At 45.3% G+C, this 19,750-nt stretch overlaps 2 protein-coding genes across 10 annotated transcripts in view; both read left to right on the top strand.

The window, feature by feature from the left end:
- Window positions 1-1,667: 1,667 nt before the first annotated feature.
- Window positions 1,668-9,169, top strand: UNG (uracil DNA glycosylase). Its single transcript, XM_034791481.1, has 7 exons — window positions 1,668-1,933; window positions 2,638-2,850; window positions 2,975-3,070; window positions 3,684-3,781; window positions 4,869-4,957; window positions 6,695-6,873; window positions 7,430-9,169. Exons 1-7 carry the CDS (start codon window positions 1,841-1,843, stop codon window positions 7,568-7,570), a joined length of 909 nt encoding a protein of 302 aa, XP_034647372.1. The 5' UTR covers window positions 1,668-1,840; the 3' UTR covers window positions 7,571-9,169.
- Window positions 9,170-10,686: 1,517 nt separating this feature from the next.
- Window positions 10,687-19,750, top strand: part of ACACB (acetyl-CoA carboxylase beta) — a 68,458-nt gene continuing 59,394 nt past the window's right edge. For 2 of the 9 annotated variants that reach the window (XR_004648291.1, XM_034791511.1), the window contains exon 1: window positions 17,972-18,162. The gene's annotated coding sequence lies outside the window, so the exon portion shown is untranslated. Of the gene's footprint in view, window positions 10,702-17,970; window positions 18,163-19,750 lie in introns of those variants that run through there. The other 7 variants (XM_034791503.1, XM_034791512.1, XM_034791510.1 and 4 more) reach the window with 7 other exon arrangements.

The following is a 19,750-nucleotide window of genomic DNA, read 5'->3' as shown; positions in this document are numbered from 1 at the left end:
TTGCTGGGTGATCTTGGGTAAGTCACTTTCCTCTATTTAGAGTGTAAACTCAGAGCTGGCAGGGGGGTCGTCTGTATAATGATTAGCACGAGGCCCTAATGTGTTTAGGATACTAACTAGGTGCAGTCATATAAACAACAATGAGTAACTTTAATTGTAATGCACACAAGTCAGTTTGTCCAGGCAATCATACCGAAATAAGTATTCAAGTTCCTTTTCCAGCTGCAAGCACCTGGCACCCACATGCTCTACAATTTATTTCCATCCAAGTGCTCTTATTCCCCCTTCCCCCCATGAGTGGCTTTGTGACTAAAGCACTAGAGTGGGTGGCACGACTTTGGGGGTCACACACCTGGTTCTACCACTTTAACCTCTCCATGTAAGTTAGGGATAATAGCACCTCATGGGTGTTAAAGAATCACAGAGTTTTGTAATTCTTTAGGGAGCATCTCAACTTAGCCTCATCACTGCTACTTCCACTATAAACCTGCTTCCTCGTGTCATTTCCATTTACTTCTTCATTTGTTTTCTGTCTTCCCTGTTGATGTTTTCAGCTTCCTCAGACAGGGTTGATAGAATGAGTTACTTAGCATTTGTAAAGAGCTCTGAGGAACCTGTTATGCAAGAGTTAAGTTATTTTATTTTGCTTGCCAAATAGCCCTTGTTCTGATCCATCAAAACCCACCTGTGTTGCAATGCACTGAAGCTACAGAGAGATGTGATGGACAGCTTTAAAGTGCCAATTTTTGAGTTTGTAAACAAGATCAGGGCAGGCTGGGAATGGACAAAGGCTGAATGCAAGGATAGAGGGGAGAAGTGTGCACGTTCACTCTGCTTTCTTGGGACGACAAACCTCACGAGCACAGCCAAAGCTTTCAAAGGGCAGAACTAGCTGCACCACTACTTGGGCAGTCCGTTTGGCGTTGAGGCTCATGTCCCTCCCTGGTGTCATCCCCTTGCTCTATTCAGGCCCAGCACATCCAAGGAAAGACTTATTAGTTACCAACCGTTTCTATTACAGCAGCACCCAAAGGGCTGTTAGGGTCAGGGCCTCATGGGGTTGGGTTGCAGCCCACCTCTCCCAGAGGCCCTGTAATTACCCCCCTCAGTGCTGCTTCCACCCCATCTGCCTGCAGGCCACACATCATCCACCCCCTGCTGGAAATGGGATTAGAACAAAACTGGGGTGAACCCATCAGAAGGAGGGGGGAGTCTGTATAATGATTAGCACAATGAGGCCCTAAATTGCCTAGGGAGGTTGTGGAATCTCCATCTCTGGAGATATTTAAGAGTAGGTTAGATAAATGTCTATCAGGGATGGTCTAGACAGTATTTGATCCTGCCATGCGGGCAGGGGACTGGACTCGATGACCTCTCGAGGTCCCTTCCAGTCCTAGAGTCTATGAATCTATGAGACAGTGTGCATGGGGGTGCCACAGGGGAGTGGGGGGGAGGACAGACCCAAAGGTGGGTGGGGTCACTGAGCGGGGTGGGGGGGTGGTAGAGCCACAGGGGCCTGAGAATGAAAACCACGGTCTGTTACCCACGTGCGTGAGCGCTGAGGGGCGGGGAGGAGACTGCCCCATTGCGCACGCGCGGACTGCCCCTAGGGACCCTCTCAAGCACGTGCTACCGCCAAGGTCCCCCTCCCCTTCTTACGCATGCGCACTCACTTGGCGCCAATTTGGGTCAGTCCTTCACCCAGGCGGCCGCCGGCCACTACCTCCGCCGGCTCCCGTGTGGGGAAGGGGCCGCCTGTCCCCGGCTAGCCGGACCCCGTGTGTGGACGAGTCCGCCCCTCCCCAGCCGGCCGGACCCGCGGAGCCCACCCGCCGCCGGCATGATCGGCCAGAAGACGCTGCACTCGTTCTTCCGCGCGGCGCCGCCGCCGAGGAAGCGGGAGCGCTCCCCGGAGCAGGGCGGGGATGCTGAGGTACGGAGGGGCCGGGCGGGACCCCGGGGGCAATGCGGCCATGCTCGGCGGCCAGCGCTTAGCAGATCTTGTTTAAAAGACCCGCCGATAAATGCGGCGCCGCTTTGGGGGATTGACCAATAGGAGCGCGCTCCTTGACCTACGGTCCAATGGGAAGGCAGAACTGGGAGAGGGGTGGGGCCAGACAACTTGGCGGGACTGCGGTAGTCACTGGCCAGTAGGGAGCGGGTTTCCATTCTCAGCGTCCAATCGGAGGGGTGGGACTGGGCGGGGCTGATACCGCGGCGAGCTCAGTCGGCGGCTCTTCATAGCGAGGAGCCAATAAGGGGAGCGGTGGCCTTGCCCTTGGCCAATGAGGAACGAGGGCGAGGCTCGAGTGCCACGCGCGCTTTCCGTGGCTGAACATCCAATAGGAAGGGCGCGCCCCTGGGGGAAACACGCGCGGTTTTCCCGCGAAGTAGCCACGTGTTTGCGCGGCGCAGGGAGCAGCTGTCACTTAGCCCCTCCCAGGCTGGGGGGCGGGGGCCCGAGCGCTCCGGCCACAGCCCCTCGCCTGCGGTACCCCGGGGGCGTGGGAGGGACCCGCCCTGCCCGGCTCGCCCCGCTCCACCATGGGGCTCGCCGGCCCCTTGTTTCTCCGCGCGGGGCCGGGCCGCTGCGTGCTGCCCCCTCCCAGTAGCCGCCTCTTGTGTCGCGACCTCCAGGCCAACTTCCCCAAAAAGCTGAAGCTGGTGGAAGGTGACTCGGGGAAGGCCTCGCCCCGCTCCCCTCCGCTGAGCCCCGAGCAGCAGGAGCGGATCCGCAAGAACAAGGAGGCGGCTCTGCAGAGACTCGCGTCGCGAAGCGTCCCCGCGGGGTTCGGAGAGGGCTGGAGGCGGCAGCTGGCGGGGGAGTTCACTAAGCCCTACTTCTCCCAGGTGAGTGAGCGCAGGAGGCTTTGCCCGGGGGAGGAGCGTCCCGCTGCAGCAGCTCGTCTGTAGCTGCTCGGTGCCTGCCCCTCTCCCTCGCCTGTACTGACCGCGCACCCCCTGCTTCCTCTAGCTAATGGCATTTGTAGCAGACGAGCGAAAACGTCACACCATCTACCCACCCCCGCAGCAAGTCTTCACCTGGACGCAGATGTGCGACATCAGAGATGTAAGTGCCCCTGGGGCGACCCCTGCATTGCCGGGACGAGAGTCGGGATTTGCTGCTTTCTGATGTTTTTGATAAAAAGATGAAAGCTGTATTTGTAATCAGGCCCCAGGATGCCATGCATGTGTTCGACTCTCATGGGTTTTCTGCCTGGAAACCCAGTGCTTTAGAATGTGAACCCTGCTTTGTCTCCTGTAGTGTTTGTGTACTTTGCCCCTGTTTTCTCATCCAGATACTGAAATAGGGATTTCTGCATTGGTTGTTTCCATCCATGACTGCAACATAATGCTCTTAAAAACTTTAGCTGTCTTCTTGGCCTCTTTTCCCCTCGCCCTCCCCATTTCGGCACTGCCTTCTTTCAGATGCAACTTGGCTGTGATCTACAAATTTTTACTTTGTAGCAATACATAAAATTCTAGCAGGAGGGTCTCTGCCGATTGAAGTCACTAAAACACAGGATTGGGGACTTCAACGGCAGAGTCCAGGGAAGGGTCTTGTGGCCTGCAGCATGCAGGGGGTCAGACCAGATGATCATAATGGTCCCTTCTGACCTTAAAGTCTATGCGTCTATGAGATATTAAGAATGTTATCAGCACTAATTAGTGTCTGTGTTCAGGTAAAGGTTGTCATCTTGGGACAAGATCCTTATCATGGACCCAGTCAAGCTCATGGACTTTGCTTTAGTGTCCAGAGACCTGTTCCACCTCCACCTAGGTATGGTTATGCTTTATCTGTTTAAAAGTCTGCCACTATTTACTGGGTAGGTTATATATAGCCATACAGCTGTTTGTGAGTTTGCCTTTCTGACTGCCTTTGAGGTAATTGTTTTGTGATTTGCTGAAAAATTAATTTTATAACATATGACAGAGTATTTCTACTTGTTGGGGAGCAGAAAGATGTCAGAAGAATGACTCGTATTGAATTTTAAGGTGTATACTTTCTGGGAAAGATCACCTTGATCAGTGGGTCTATTAGTCCTCACAGAGAGCGCGCTGATCACAACACGTCATTCGTGTTCTAGCCAGTCCTTCAGCTACCCACTGACCAGGCTGTCAGTGGCACCAGACACTCAATTGGCATAGCGCACCGCAACCCAGGACTGCTGAGTGATCCACCAGCCTCAGCCGCCCAAGTAGCTGGGATTACAGGCGCACGCCAGCACACCCAGAGCCTTCTGGGAAAGAATTACTACAAAAATAAATTGGTGAATTCTACATAGACTTCTGGCTCCTCCAAGGTGGTGATGTATTCCCAAGTATTTAGGGTCCAAACCTACAAAATTGGGTTTCCCTGCAGATCCAATTGTAGTATCAGGGCCTTACACAGGGATGACCTGCAGCCTGATGGCACAGAAGAGCCATTCTTGTTTTGGTTTCACAGAGGTCTTTATTTTCTAAACTGGATTGGATTAAACTTGCTTGTCTTCCTGTATTGCATACAGACACCATTCTGTGGCCCTATTCACTCAGGCATCCATCCTGCAAATCCTTAAGCAGATGCTTAACTTCAAGGAGATGTGTGGTCCCATTGCCTTCAGTAAGCATTTGCATAAAAGGTAGCAGTATCAGGGACGTGGTATTAATTAAAAAGATAGGTAAAGAAAAGGACCTGTCATATACATCAGATAAATCAGATGACTATAATTTTCCTAAATGGGAATTGGATGACACATCTAGAATGCGAGATCAGATTTTTAGTTCTTGGTAAAAGTTCCAATTGTAATATACAAAATCATTAACTTGTCTATTTGATAATTTCACAGAAATATTCTAAAAATCTCTTCCATTATTTTTGTTTGCAGTTTAGAAAATATTTACAAAGAGCTGTCTGAAGACATAGAAGATTTCACCCATCCCGGCCATGGAGATCTAACTGGGTGGGCCAAGCAAGGTAATCAATCCGTTCATCCTTCCTGGGTTCTTCGTTTAGACCGTGTCTGTACTAGCTCTTATGTCGGCAAAACTTTTGCCGCTCTGAGTGGCATAAGTATTGCCAGCATAAGCGCTCGTGTGCACAGTGTTATGTCGGTGGGAGATGCTCTCCTGCTGACATAGCTACTGTTGCTCATTGAGCTGGTTTTATTATTTCGAAGGGAGAGCTCTCTTCTATCAGTACAGCTGTGCCACTGTAAGCTTTTCAGTGTAGACATGGCCTAAGTGGGGATTTTCCTCCTCAGTGAGTGGGTTGTAGTAGCAATGTTAATCTAGCTATTGGTACTTTCCAAACTACGTGGCTGAGATTTATTAAAAGGAATCATTTAAAACCCCCCCAGCCTTTTAATGTTCATAAAGTGGTTAAATAATACTGAGTCGAAGCATGTAAAAAGTGAGCCTGTGCTTATGCACAGCTTAACCACGACAGCCTTGACCTTATACGTACACAATTGTCTTCATGTTCTCCCGACAAAGCACATGTGCAATGTACTGGCCTTTTTAACAAAGAAGAGATCACAATTTTTCTTGCGGTGTATTCTCTCTAATGATTCTTGCAAAAATCCACTCGCCTGGGGGAATAGCTTTTTGATGGGTGAGTGAAATAGCATCCTTTTTATTTATTTATTTTCTTTTGCTTTTTAAATAATGGTAAAATGTCTGAGAAAATATTATGCTTGGCTGCAGGTCGGAAAACCTTTGTGATAGCTGTGTAAAACTGATGACCACTCCCCAACAAGCATACAGCTTAATTGTAATGAATGATTATGCGATGTCATTACTGAAAATCTCATGAAGGTCTCAGAATTCATCTCTAACTTCCGTGGAGTTGCCTAGGGAGGTTGTGGAATCTCCGTCATTGGAGATTTTTAAGAGCAGGTTGGACAAACATCTGTCAGGGATGGTCTAGATCGGGGTGGGCAATGTTTGGCATGCGGCTCGCCAGGGTAAGCACCCTAGTGGGCCGGGCCAGTTTATTTACCTGCTGACGTGGCAGGTTCGGCCGATCGCGGCCCCCACTGGCCGCGGTTCGCCGTCCCGGGCCATTGGGTGCGGCAGGAAGCGGTGCAGGCAAGGGATGTGCTGGCCGCGGCTTCCCGCTGCCCCCATTGGCCCAGGACGGCGAACCGCGGCAGTGGGGGCCGCGATCGGCCGAACCTGCCGCGTCAGCAGGTAAATAAACTGGTCCGGTCCGCTAAGGTGCTTACCCTGGTGAACCGCGTGCCAAACCTAGCCGACCCCTGGTCTAGATAATACTTAGTCCTGCCATAAGTGCAGAGGACTAGACTAGATAACCTCTTGAGGCCCCTTCTAGTCTTATGATTCTCGTGTTAATGATACTGACTCAGCATTATAGTGGTAAATCTGTTTATGCAGACATGCTGTAACTTTAAAGGAAAACTCCATTAAAGCCTATTAATTTACAGAAACTATACTTAGCCCCTATATTTATCCCCTAAATGGTCTATTTCTTAGATGGGTTTCTTAATGACTTATTTTCTCCCTACTTCGACAAACGGATTGTTTGAAAACTCTACTGGTATCTCTCATGGATAGTTTTCCCATGAACAAAAGCTTAAATGATTTTTTTACCATTACAGATCCAGCAAAAGACTGGAAGAGAACTTATTACTTTGCAAACTAATTCATGTTTTCTCTGTCCACACTGATATGTACATGTCTTGTTTGTGATTAGGAGTACTTTTGCTCAATGCTGTCCTCACAGTCCGAGCACACCAACCTAATTCCCACAAGGAAAAAGGCTGGGAACAATTCACTGATGCAGTGGTGTCATGGCTAAACAATAATTTGGATGGACTTGTCTTCATATTGTGGGGAGCTTATGCACAGAAGAAAGGCATCTCTATTGACAGGGTATGGTTTAATTTTTCATATTTCTAGAAGTCTCAGTGCTTCTTGCTTCACTTGGGACATTTTTGGTAGGATGCCATCCAGAGGGGGCTTTTGGTCATAAGTGGAAAAAATGGTTGCTGCTGCCTACTATTCAATAAAAAAAGCTAGTAGACAGTTAAGGGACTCAAGGCAGGTTGTGCCTGTCCACTTCTGTCACCTCTTTTTGTTCCAAGAGTGCTTATCCTCTAGGAACAAGAACAATCAGTGTGGAAGAAATTAAGATACTGTTGTGTGAAGAGGCTCAACATTATGATGTGTAGTTTATCTCCTGCAGGAAACTTCCCAGAACAACTTAAACTCTTCGTTATTGCTGTTTATTAGAAATGCAGCCATTTATTGAGTGCAGAAAGCCTGGGCTTCATGGCAAACCTATGTGCTCTTGTTTTTAACTCGAATGACGAAGAGATACTTGCAATTTCATTTCTGCATTTGATAATAGCACAGATGAGCAACTTCCATCTAGGATCTGAAAACCTGCCAAGTTTCTCATTCTTTTGTTATCTCCAACTTCTTACAGAAACGTCACCATATTCTACAGACTGTCCACCCCTCGCCTCTCTCTGTGCACAGAGGGTTTTTTGGTTGTCGGCATTTCTCTAAAACCAATGAACTGCTGAAGAAGTCTGGCAAGAAGCCCATTGACTGGAGAGCACTCTGAGCTACAAAGATGAATTTGGGAGTGTAGTAGCCCTTATATCAAGGATCATCCCATTCCTGAAAAATTGGGCTGCATGAGAATTATTCTTTAGACTTGGTCTGGCTGAAAAACAAAATGGCCTACTTTGCAGAAGTGCTACCTTTAAGTATCTTTTTTACATACTGTATATGTTTAAGGGGAAAACCAGAGTTTGATATAAAGAATAATGAAACTTTTAGGTTGTCAAATTTTTTTAAGCTGAAGTCTGTTGAGCCTGTTCTCAAACCAAAAACCACGTATGTTCTTTGCTCTAATGGGACTATATAGGGAATTCTCATATTGAGCTAAACTCATTAAAAAATTCAGTTTGTGAGCATCCTTTTACGGTTAGTGAAACACATCTTATTTGCTATTTTTCCCCCCGTATTTTCCCATGTGTAAACCTAGATTTTATGTTTGGGTAAAATGGAAGCACCTTTATACTCTTACAGCAAAAAAGCTAGTTACTGTTTGTTCTGCTAAAGATCTGTTTAACCCAGTTTCATTTTCCAGATGTCGATGTATTTGTGCTTTAAAGATGGTTTTCTATCAGGCAGCTGGACTAGGTGTGTGGTCTTACTGAACACGCCTTTGAACTCCCTGAGGATTTCAGGGCTAATATCCCAGACAATTGGGGGAAGTTATGCTAATATTTGTGATGTTTCTCTTTTTTATATGCAAAGTACTTTATTGTGAGTTTAATACTATCAAAGTTCCATTGGGCATAACAGCTCCTTCTAACTACCACAACAGCCTGACTTTCAGAAAAAGTGTTCTCATGTTATTTAGTATGTGTCTTTTGTCACCTGCATATGTACCTGCTGATGACAGCTGAACTTCAAGGTGATCCTTCAGGATGGTATTAGAACCTTTCATGTCACTCTTCAACATGTTTGAATGTACAGTAAAATCAGGATGCCTCAGATATAGAATTGGTTCTGTGCATTTCATAGTTATGAATTAACATAATTGTCTTCATTTCACTTTTTTGAACCTCCTCTCATCCAGTGTGTATCTTTCTCCCACAGTTTTACTTCCACTCAGAGCTAGTCTGAAGTTGGAGATGCCTAGCATCTCTAAAGTTACATCCCCTGAAGAGTTAAATCTGTTCTTTAGCATGTCACAGGGGGCAACAATCTTGTTCATAGTCACCATTTAGCATCTGGTTACATTGTGCAAACCTATTTCTCGTGCCATGCTGATCCAGCAATATTTGCTTAGTTAAAACTCCCATTGAAAACAATAGACGTTTTGCCTGAAAAAGATCTACAGGAGTTGGGTCACCTAGTTCAAAGTGGATTATTGCCATTTCTTTGTTTATTTTTTATTTTCAGTATGTTGCAAACTGCAGTATGGAAGTGACAGATCCTTTTATCCATGAACATTTTGCTCACTGTTTTGCCACCGTGGTGGCTGGCTCCAATAGAAATTGAAGATTTCATGCTGCTCCCACAAAGTTGGTGACAGAACCCACCTTGCTCCCACTGACATCAGGGGGAGCAAGGTGGGGCTTTGATGAAATTCTAGGATTTCAGCTCTAGCTCTGAATTAATTGATACTTTTCTATTAACTTTCACTGATGGGATAAACTAAACTTTTTCTCTTTTCTGTGAAATTGCATCCTTATTTTGTACTATACTAGTACATTTTACACTAGTATCTATGTATGGAGGAGCCATTTCTGAATCTTTGTCCCAGTAGGTAACACTAGTACAAAAGAAAAGGTTCTATATGTTTTCTGTATATATTGTTTAACCATGGTGTTGGTTTTTAAATAAAAATTCTACTTTCTTTATGCTGTTGTGCTGGAATCATTTACTGAGCTCCCCATGTTAAGTTCCTCTTATCATAAATGTTTTCTCTTAGTGTGCTGTAGACTGTTTTCCAAAAAAAATATTGATATTAAACATAGTAATCTTTGAACTTGAACTCTTACTTCCAATTCTCCATCCTGCTTTGTTTTCACAGACCTATTTTTTCCCTCAAAACATTTTGGTACGTCTCAATTCTGCAATTCAAATGAAAATAAAACCTAGTGGGTCACCTCATTCAAATCTTTCTATTGTAAGAGTCAAATAGAGCATATCACTTTCTGAGAGTGTTTTCTCAGTGGCCATACTATACTTTTATTTTTATTTTTTTAAACCCACCTGTATGAAATATACCCATTACCAATATTGGCAACCTTGCACAGACAATTATCACTTGTTTCCTTCTGCAGAATGTTTTACATGTGCAAGTTTTCCACCTTCCACCAAACTGGGCCGCCATAGTATACTTCAGTAATTAGTCCATAGGCAACATTCCGTACTGCCCCAATGGAGAATATTAGACCACACGACTTGGCTCCTGCCCTTAATGCTGGTGTAGGGAATTTTGATGGGCATTTGTAAAATTCCAGTGAAAATATTTCCAATATTTTTTATACTCTATTTTGGATGGAATTTCCAGCAGCTTCATGCTGGCTGGAGGGAGGGCTTGGAGGAGGCATAGAGTTAGTTACTCTGCAAAGGGGCTATTGTGTCAAACACAGACTTTGCCTTGCAATGCTGCAGGTTTGTATTTCCTTTTAGAGAGCGCTGCCAGACGCCAGCATGAAAGCTGTGAGCGTATCGGAGTAAGGTGGGCTCAACACTAAATGCACAAAGACGTCGACGCACGGGTCTAGACTTGTGTTTACACCTCCCTGACAGCAGTTTTGTCTGAACTCCCTGGCCCAGTCCTGGCATAACGGGGGAGCAGCAGGGACCATGCGGCACCACTGTTGCCCCCTCTCCGGTGTGGGGAGGGGGCGTATGCACAAAACCAGCCCCGAGCAGTTCCAGGTTGGACCTTTGCAAACAGGAACTCCGCCCCAGGCCGCTCTGACCTGACCTGGCCCTTTACAGACAAAACCGCTCCCACGGCCAGGCCAGAGCGGAGCCGGGTCGCCCCCCCCCCCCCTTTGCGCTGCCCCCCCCGGGCCCAAATGACGAGGACGACGGCGCCAGGGCTCACGCGACGTCAGGGGGCGGGCCCCGAGCCCGGGGGCGCGCGGGGGCGCGCGGGGGCGGGGGATTCCTTCCCGCGCGCTGACCCCGGCCTCGGTTTCCATGGCAGCCGCCGCTTGTGAGGTGCGTTCTGGAGCCCGCGGCGCGGCCCGGCCTTCTCCGCGGCGCGGGGCGGGGGCAGCGTGTCCTCCCCAGGCCCCGCAGGCAGGGTGGGGCCAGGGGCCTGCCAAGCTCCCTGCTCCGCAGCGCCGCTCACCCAGAGGTGCTGGGAGTAGGAGTAGGGGTAGGGGCTGCTGCTGCCGCCCCCCCCCCCCCCCGCCCTGCCCGGGTCCCCCCCCCTGCCGGGGTTTACAGCTGGGTCCGGGGCCCCCCCCCCCCCACTCACCCCTTCCTTTGACACGGGGACCGGCCCCATGGCCCGCGGGGGGCGAGCCCCAGGGGGAGCCAGGTCGGTTTGTGGGGGTGTCTGGTTTTTCAGGTTTATGTGTAAAGGCCCCCCCAAGGGACCCCCGCGCAGAGGGGACTGCACCGCACCGGTGGTAGGTATGAAACGAGAGGCCCAGTAGCTCCCTTCACCGTGGGTTTTCTGGGGCAAGGCTGGATTAACAGACACACCGCTTTAACCAGTGGCCTTGTGAACCAGCCTGTCCACAGTTGACCCCGAAGGGTCCAGCGCAGCAAAAGGGGGTGTTGAGAGCGCGGTGAGGCATTGATTTTGGGAGGGGAAAGCAAAGCAGCAGGAACCCCTCCGCTCTGGCCACGGGTCCTTGAACAAGATGACTTGAGGGTTTTCTTGCTTGTTACTTGCACTGTGATCTGTCCCTCCTCGCTTAGGGGTTATGGAAGAGGGTTTATTGTTTAACTGTCCCATTGAAATACCAAGCTTGATATTTTTTTTTTGTAGAAGGGTGGGTGAACTGAGTGGTGAGAGTCCTAGGAGCAGTGGCATGTGTTCCCCCTCCAGCTCTGAAAATGTATCTCCGGCCTAGTTTGCATCAGTTTCCTGCTCTTCTAATCCTGGGCCTCTCTTCAGTCACATGCTGTTTTGATAATGTGGGTTAAACAAGGGTTAGGATGATACCTTCAGACACTCTCTCCTCTGTGATCTAAAGCAAGATTTTATCCTTTGTACCTTGTTAAAAGCCTTTGATTAGCTATGGTTTCTTTTCCTTGTTTAGAAAGGCAATTAAGTTGTGAGGATTTATTTCTCCTTATCACATCCTGAGATAAAGAGAGAAACTTTAATGGAAATTCAGCTCCCAAGAAGATTAGACCTCCCTGCTGCATGTTGTAAACTTTTCTTTCCAGACAGCACAATATTTCTGTCTCAAAGGAAAGCAACAGCTGTCAGGTACCATAGTAAATTAACCACTAGAGGGAGAGTTTAGAATCCCAAAAGCGCAGTGAAAAATTGCACAAGAAGCTGAAGTTGGCTCCTTATCCATGGTACCAGCTCCTTATTCAAAGGCCTGAATTATTTACAAATACATCAGTGTAAGATTGAATTTTTAGCAGTTTTCATCAAATTAAGAAGATTGAATCTGATAAAAATTCAGTTTCTAATTACTTCATTATTTATTGATTAAAAATCCAGTAAGGAGCTGGCTTTTGACTGGCTGTAAATGACAAACTAAGTTTTGGGTCACCTGAAGTAATGTGTCCTTGTGACCGACAGACTCTTCTGAAGGAGCTAGGACATGGCGCTTGTTGACCTGAAGCTTCGTTCTTGAGCAGCACGCCTCCACCTCTCTTCTATATTTTACACAAGGCTTGAATAAGGGGCTGGGTTTTGACTGATTGTATGTGCTGAAATGTGTCTCAGGTCACCCCAAGTGACATGTCCCCATGTCTCTGAGATTGTTGTGAAGGAGCTGGGACATCACTTGCTGACCCAAAGCTTTGTTCTTGAGCAGTGTGGAGTGAGCTATGATGTGCCCACCCCACTTTCATATTGTACACAGGACTTGAATAAGGAATTGGGTTTTGACAGAATGTACATGACAAAAAAGTTTCAGGTTACCCCAAGTGACACTCCCTACAACTGTTATTTTGTTATGAAGAGCTGGAGATATGCTACTCCCAGAGGAAAACTTTTATTTCTGGTCTAACAAATGTATTACCCCAATTTTTATTTTTTTCAGAGTAGCAGCCGTGTTAGTCTGTATCTGCAAAAAGAACAGGAGTACTTGTGGCACCTTAGAGACTAACAAATTTATTTGAGCATAAGCTTTCGTGGGCTACAGCCCACTTCAGTGTCTTAACTAACAATGAACATACAGTATGCAATATGCATGTAAAAAAACAACAAAAGCAGTATTTGGCAAATTTGCTGCAAATCCAGCTGTAATGTTTTCACAGAAATTGTATGATAGTTACAAATGAAGTCTATGGGAACTTTTGGTTTGTTGTTACATGAGTTAAGGACAGGAAAACTGGCTAAACTGATAGAATGGAGTTTAACTGTGGACGATATAAACACATGGTTTATGGTCAGTGTTGTGTCTTGTGCTCATTACGTAACAAAAATAATAAGGGGAGACTGTTTGGGCACCATTGACTCCCAAATAATCATGTTTATTAACTCTATGCAAAAATACAAGGCCTAGTTGAATGCTCACTGGTGCTCTGAGTGGTTTCTGATGGCTTCTAAAACCTAGAAAACTGTGAGTACCACTAGAGTGCTCACAAACTACTTAAATGAATACTACCCTATTCTTATATAGTACAATTACTGAACCCGCTAGTGTCTTTAGTATTGCTTTGAGATTTGTACAATGTGTCTTAGTGCACTTTAACAGAATTTGGAGAACTCTTTCGGTGGCTAGAATATTACCACCTTTCCTTTTTAATTCCATCATAGAAATACTAGCCCTCAATTTCATTAAGCATGTGGAAACATACAAAATGCTTCCTGCTGTTGTATGTTATCTCAACAACTTTGCTTTAAGAAACTCTATTGTTTATGCAAATAATTTTGATGACTTCTGTTGAACTAAGCAATATTTGAAACATTATTTTAAATATTAATTATATTCAAGTTGCATGAAAAAGAGCTACAGAGAGGGCAGATGAAGGATCTTTCGGGGGGTTGGGGACGTTTCATTTTTGTCTGAATAGTCAGTGAGTGGTATTTGAAAAGAGGCAGGTCGCTGCTTTAAGGGGATTCCACCAAAACGTGTCTTGGTTTTTTTCAGCTTACTTGCTGTCATGCACGGAATCTCTGTTAGCTGAAGGGCACATTTTTTAATCTTGTGCTGATCAGACTGAATTGTGAGTGTAATGAGAGAGCTGCAGGGATCACCACTAATGAAATGATGTGTACTCAATTGATGCAATCCATTGCACTTGTTTACTTTGACTATGAAATTATAAAATAAGCAAAGAAGTTGTCATTTATTATAATAAAAAAAAAATTAACTGAGCAGTTGTTGGTGCTGATCATCAGTGACACCTATATTTAAGCATTCTGAAGGATTTGCATGCTAAGGCCCTATTTTGCACAGAAGGGAAGTTTCTTCATAAATTTCTGCAGAATTGCTGCATAATGTGGTGCTGTCTGCCTCTCCATAAGGAGGTTTTTATGGTCTATACACAACCAGCTATTGCACAAACCTTCCACATGTAGAGGTAAACTTTGACAAAGTTTCAGAGTAAAGTTGTGTGTGCAAAAGGGCCAGTAACAGGGTTTCATAGACTGAGAGATTTTCAGGCCAGAGGGGACCATCTAGTCTGACATCCTGTATGTCACCAGCAAATTTCATCCAGTTACCCTTGTTGCTTGGCTCAAAACAGCTTATGTTTGACTAAAATATATTTTCTAGAATGCCAAGTATCAGAGGTGTAGCCATGTTAGTCTGTATCCGCAAAAACAACAAGGAGTTCACTGGCACCTTAAAGACTAACCGATTTATATGGGCATAAGCTTTCGTGGGTAAAAACCCCCACGAAAGAAGAGAAGAAGCGGAGTTTTTTACCCATGAAAGTTTATGCCCAAATAAATCTGTTTGTCTTTAAGGTGCCACCGGACTCCTCATTGTTCTTCTAGAATGGCATTCACTCTTGATTTGGAGACATCAAGAGACAAAGAATCCATCACTCCTCTTGGTGGTCTGTTTCAATGGTTAATCACCCTCACTGTTAAAGATTTGTGCCTAATTTCTCACTTGACTTTGTCTGGCTTCAGCTTCCAGCCATTGGTTCTTGTTCTGCCTTTCTCTGGTAGATGAAAAGCCCTTTAGTGCCCACTCTTTTGTCCACATGAAGATACTTACACACTTTAATCAAATCTTCTTTTTGATAAGCTACACAGATTGACCTTTGTAAATCTGTCACTGTAAGGCATTTCCTCCAACCATTTGTGTGACTCTTTTCTGTGCCCTCTCCAATTTTTCAACATCCTTTTTTAAAATGTGAACACCAGAAGTGGATGCAGTAGTCCCTTCCATCCTGACATTTCTATGATTCTGTGATTCTTCTAGTTGAGTTGAATGTCTCCTGGCTCTCTTTCCCCTCTTGGTCTCAAATTACCTGTCCACTTCTTTGGTTTGTACTCTCACCAATTCCCTTATAGCTGATCCCTTCCCAAGTGGTGTCTGTGAACATGATTTCCAAATCTGGTTGTCCAAGTCTTTGTTTTCTTGGCCGCTGCACAGTGTTGCAACTCATGCTTTCAGACCACGTCGTCTTCTCCAGGAAGGTCCCCAGCTTGCATTTTCTATGCTAGGAATCTATTCTGTCTTCCAGCAGAAAGGAGAACATAGTACATCCAAGGCAGGTTGCAGCAGTTGTTGTTAGTCTGTATCCGCAAAAAGAACAGGAGTACTTGTGGCACCTTAGAGACTAACACATTTAGTTGCTACCTCTGGTATAGAGCCATACCTACCACAGGAACAGCCTGTCTGCCACTCCTGTTGACCTGGCAATTGACTTCTATACAAGTCTCACTGCTCAGCTCCCTTCCTTGGAAACAGGGAGGGAATAACCACTTCAAACACTGGTTCTGTTCGAAGGGTCCCAGCCACAAGGCTCTCATTGAGACACAAACAAACCTGACTCCGCTGGCCAGTTCAGGGGTGCACAGCCAGCCACACAACGTTCTGTGGAGAACAAACAGATGGAACGACGTAACACTTGCTAAGTCCCTCTCCCTGCAAGCATAGGATGCACAGCTTCATCCTCTGAACCTCTCCTGTTCGCTGCTCCTTTTGCCCCGCTAAAGGGCGTCTGTCCATCTGGAGGGGGAGAAGGACTCGTCACATGGGCTACAGTTTTTCGCAAAGAAAATGTTTCAAGTCAGGGAGTTCCATGCCTCAGCTAGGTCAGAATGGTCCGACTGTCAAACTCTGGTTCCTTATTCAGAATGGAAGTGGGGTGGGGGTGTGCCATTTGGCAGACGATTGTACAGAAACACAGTTTTGATTTGGGGAAGGACTTATTCAGCGGTTGTGGAGACATGTCACTTGGGATGACCTGAGACACCTTTTGTCACAGTCAGTAGGTCAGTCAAAACACTCCTCCTTTGCCTGATTGGGATGGGGGTGTGACATGTGGCAGCATATTGCTCAAGAATGAAGGTTCGAGTGGGGGAGTTAACATGTCCCAACTCCTTCAGAACAGTCTAGTGGTCAAGGAGGAGTGTGGCTTTGGGTGGCCTGAGACCTGTTTAATCACCTCCAGTCTGTCTAAACCCAGCGCCTTATTCAAACTCTATGCCCAATATGGAATTGGGATGGGGGTGTGACATGTTGCACAGGAACGAAGCTTCGGGTTGGCGAGTGGCATGTCCTGGCACCTTCAGAACAGTCTGTCAGTCACAGGGATGTGTCGCTTGGGGTGATCCAAAACTTATTTTCTCACAAGCAGCCAGTCAAAACCCATATCCTTATTTGATTATTTAATAAATAAGTAATCTGTAATTAATTTTGTTATCACATTCAGTCATTAATTTGGTGACATTTTCTAAAAAATTAATCCTACATTGATGTATTTTTAAATAATTTTGGCCTTTGGGCAAGGAACTGGGAACCACAAATAAGGGGCTGGTACCAAGAATAGGAAACCTACTTTAGCTTTATAAATTGTAGCATATATATTTGTGTAGAAGCCTTGCACAATTAGTAACCAACTAATTTTCCCCCCAGAACTATGGGCTTTGATAAAATACATTTTTATTGTGAAATAAATTAATCTATAAAACAAAAATTGGATGGGAGCTCTTGGCTTGGACAGTGTTGGGGCTGTAAGTAAATGAAGGCAGAAAAATCTTGGGTTAATAGCCATGCAAAAGAAACTCCTTTTGTTTACTGGAAGTGGCCCTTCTACATGTATGTTGTTTTTTTTAACATGCTACATCTACCAATAACTCTAGGGGTCTAGATGCAGAATCCAAATTGAAATCAGTTCATGACGTGATCTGACTTCTCTTGGAGTAATAGTAAATAGACTCATATACACACACAAAAATAAGACCAAAACATCGGTCTTGGTCTTATCATTTTGATTAAATGTTAATCATTAAAAGAATTAGATATCTTCAGCTTTTAATTCTGCTGTACTCTGCCATAGAATAGCTACAAATGATTTTATACACAGTGCCTGTTTTGCTTATTTTCAGGACAATTGTGTGTGTGTTTTTAATTAAAACTTTCCACAATGGATCAATCTCCTCTTATTTCTTTATATAATTTTATAGCAGGCTGACACAAAAAATGTTTGTGCTGAACAAACTCAGCATTAAACAGTTGTTCATTTTGCATCACTGAGTGACCTTTGTCCCACTAAATCTAATCCCATTTTGGTATGCAACAGAATAACTTGTAGCTGCTCTCCACATGCTTGATGTGGAGTCATTGCTGGCTTTTTTTTTTTTTTTAAACTTGGCTTCAATAAAAGTTTCCCAAGCAGAACGACTGAAGGGATTTTATTTAATATCAATGTCATAAATAAGATGAGAAATTTAATTTAGGGAAACTCCATGAAATGTGAAACCAAGCAAAGAATGTGGGTGACGTTTGGTGTCTTTAACCCCTTAAGGCCTCCGATGATTGGAAATACCAGCAGCCATGGAAAGGTTACCGAAATAATCCTCTCTGTGCATATGGCTTTGGTTAGACGGACTGTTCAGTGTGGGCCATGCATTACGAAAGCAATTTGGGTTTTCTGTTGCATGTTTTCAGATCATTCTAGTTCTGGAGATACTTCTATATCTAGCATGGCTCTGAGTTTCAAACAAACCATGGAAAATTGGGACTCCATTAAGGTAAACTTGTGTTAGGAAACATAGCGAGTGCCTAAGTATATATATATTGAAACATTGTCTGTCATTCTTACCAGAGAATTATTAACTCTCTTCAATTGGTTAAATGCTAATAAGATTCTTTTGTACAGCAGGGATTGGTTATACTCTAAAATTTATGTTCATCACAGTCACCACTGCCAAATAGTCTCCGATGCTCAGCCTCTAGTCCACTAGCCTGACAAGGTACAATAAATATTTAGTCTTCAAGAGCTGTGTAATGCTGAAAGCAGAGTGTGGAAGTCATGAAACAAAGGGCATGTGCGAAGATCCAGAGACCAGATAGGATGGTAAGTGGCTTAATTATAATGGAACTAATATTGCTAATTAAAAATTAATATGGCTAATGTGGAAATAGAAGCAGCTCTGTGCAGGGGGGTAATGCAATTGTTTGCCAGTGGGGGTTGTATCTGTCTGCTTGGAATCCTGTGGCCATGAAGAAGAACTGATAATGGGGCTGGATGTGCCTTACTTCGATCTAAACTGAGCAGTATAAATTATGACCTTATTTAAATGGATTATGTTACTCTGAACTCCTACAAAAGCTGTTTAAAGATCAAATACTGAATGTTTTAAATGCTATTTAGAGTTTTGAAAGCTCAGGTCTGAATATAAAAACTGCTTACTTTTAAAGTGACACCCTAAATGTTGCATTTGTATGTTTTCCAGCTGTTGATTGTAATTCTCTTCTAGCCGTTACAATGGGTGCATTTGTTTCCTGCCCCTTAAGGCCCAGATCCTGCAAACGCTTGTGCACGTGCTTACTGTTACTACTGAAATAATGAGACTACTCGTGGTATTTATTTAGCTTTAGATAAAAAGACCCCAAGGCTCTAAGTGCTGTAAGACATCATTAATAATCCAGTAATATCCCAGCACCATTAAAATAATGATTTCAGCAAGAACTCAGTTAGCCAACCATGTATAGAAATGCCTTTCCACCCCTTCATTGTTGTGAGGAGCAGCACGCCCTCTGTCCTCTCCAAAAAACAACCAACAGGTGGCTTTAGCCAGCATGCGCAGAAGCTCACCAAATTTGGGCTACATTGGACCAAGTAGGGGAGAAGTTCCAGATTCCTGGAGCCCTCATAGGGTAGCTGGCAACCTACTTCTCCTTCTCCTTTAGCATGAGAGAGATTCAGCTCAAGTGCCCCTGCTAACCAGAGCTGTGAGTGGTCCCTTATAACATGTGTTAACTACTTACGCAAAACAATTTGTTCCACTTTGTATTTAGCTTTGACGCACTGAGTACCTTTCCCAGCCCTGAAGAAGAGTTCTGTGTAGCTCAAAAGCTTGTCTCTCTCACCAACAGAAGCTGGTCTAATAAAAGATATTACCTCGCCCACCTTGTGTCTCCAATATCTGGGGACCAACATGGCTCCAGCAACACTGCAGACCATAGCTATGGCAACCTGGCCTGGGGAGAGGGGTGGTCGCTCAGGTAGATTTGTCCATGCCATTTAGGGCTCTGTTGGTCATAACCAACACCTTAAACTCCATCTGGAGACAGATGGGCAGCCAGTGCTAATCCCGGAGCATGGGTGTCACATGGTCCCAGTAAGACGCCTCTGATGCTGCATAGCCCCGTGTAGAGTGCATTGCAATAGTCTAATCCTGAGGTAACAAAGGCATGGGTGACAGTGGCAAGGTCAGTATCCAAAAGGAAAGGTCACAACCTCCTAGCCAGATGCAGGTAATAAAAAGCTGATTGGATTCCTGCTGTGATATGGCCATCAAACAGCAGGTGGGCGTCTAAAATCACTCCAAAGTTGTGAACCCTAGTAACTCATGATGGACACTCTCCCTCAGTCCAAAGGACTGAGATTACCTCTGCCATCTCCTCTGGCTGCTTCCCCTAGCCCACCACCATCAACTCCA

This window comes from Trachemys scripta, chromosome 15 (genome assembly GCF_013100865.1).
Source record: "Trachemys scripta elegans isolate TJP31775 chromosome 15, CAS_Tse_1.0, whole genome shotgun sequence".
Classification (NCBI taxonomy): Eukaryota; Metazoa; Chordata; order Testudines; family Emydidae; genus Trachemys; species Trachemys scripta.
This window is presented reverse-complemented; position numbering and strand designations above follow the sequence as displayed.

Bases quoted from the DNA above. Each gene is read 5' to 3' on its own strand.
- UNG (XM_034791481.1), top strand. From the start codon at position 1,841: ATGATCGGCCAGAAGACGCTGCACTCGTTCTTCCGCGCGGCGCCGCCG. The intron at 2,851-2,974 runs GTGAGTGAGCGC...TGCTTCCTCTAG, and splicing joins CTAAGCCCTACTTCTCCCAG to CTAATGGCATTTGTAGCAGA. The intron at 3,071-3,683 runs GTAAGTGCCCCT...GTCTGTGTTCAG, and splicing joins AGATGTGCGACATCAGAGAT to GTAAAGGTTGTCATCTTGGG.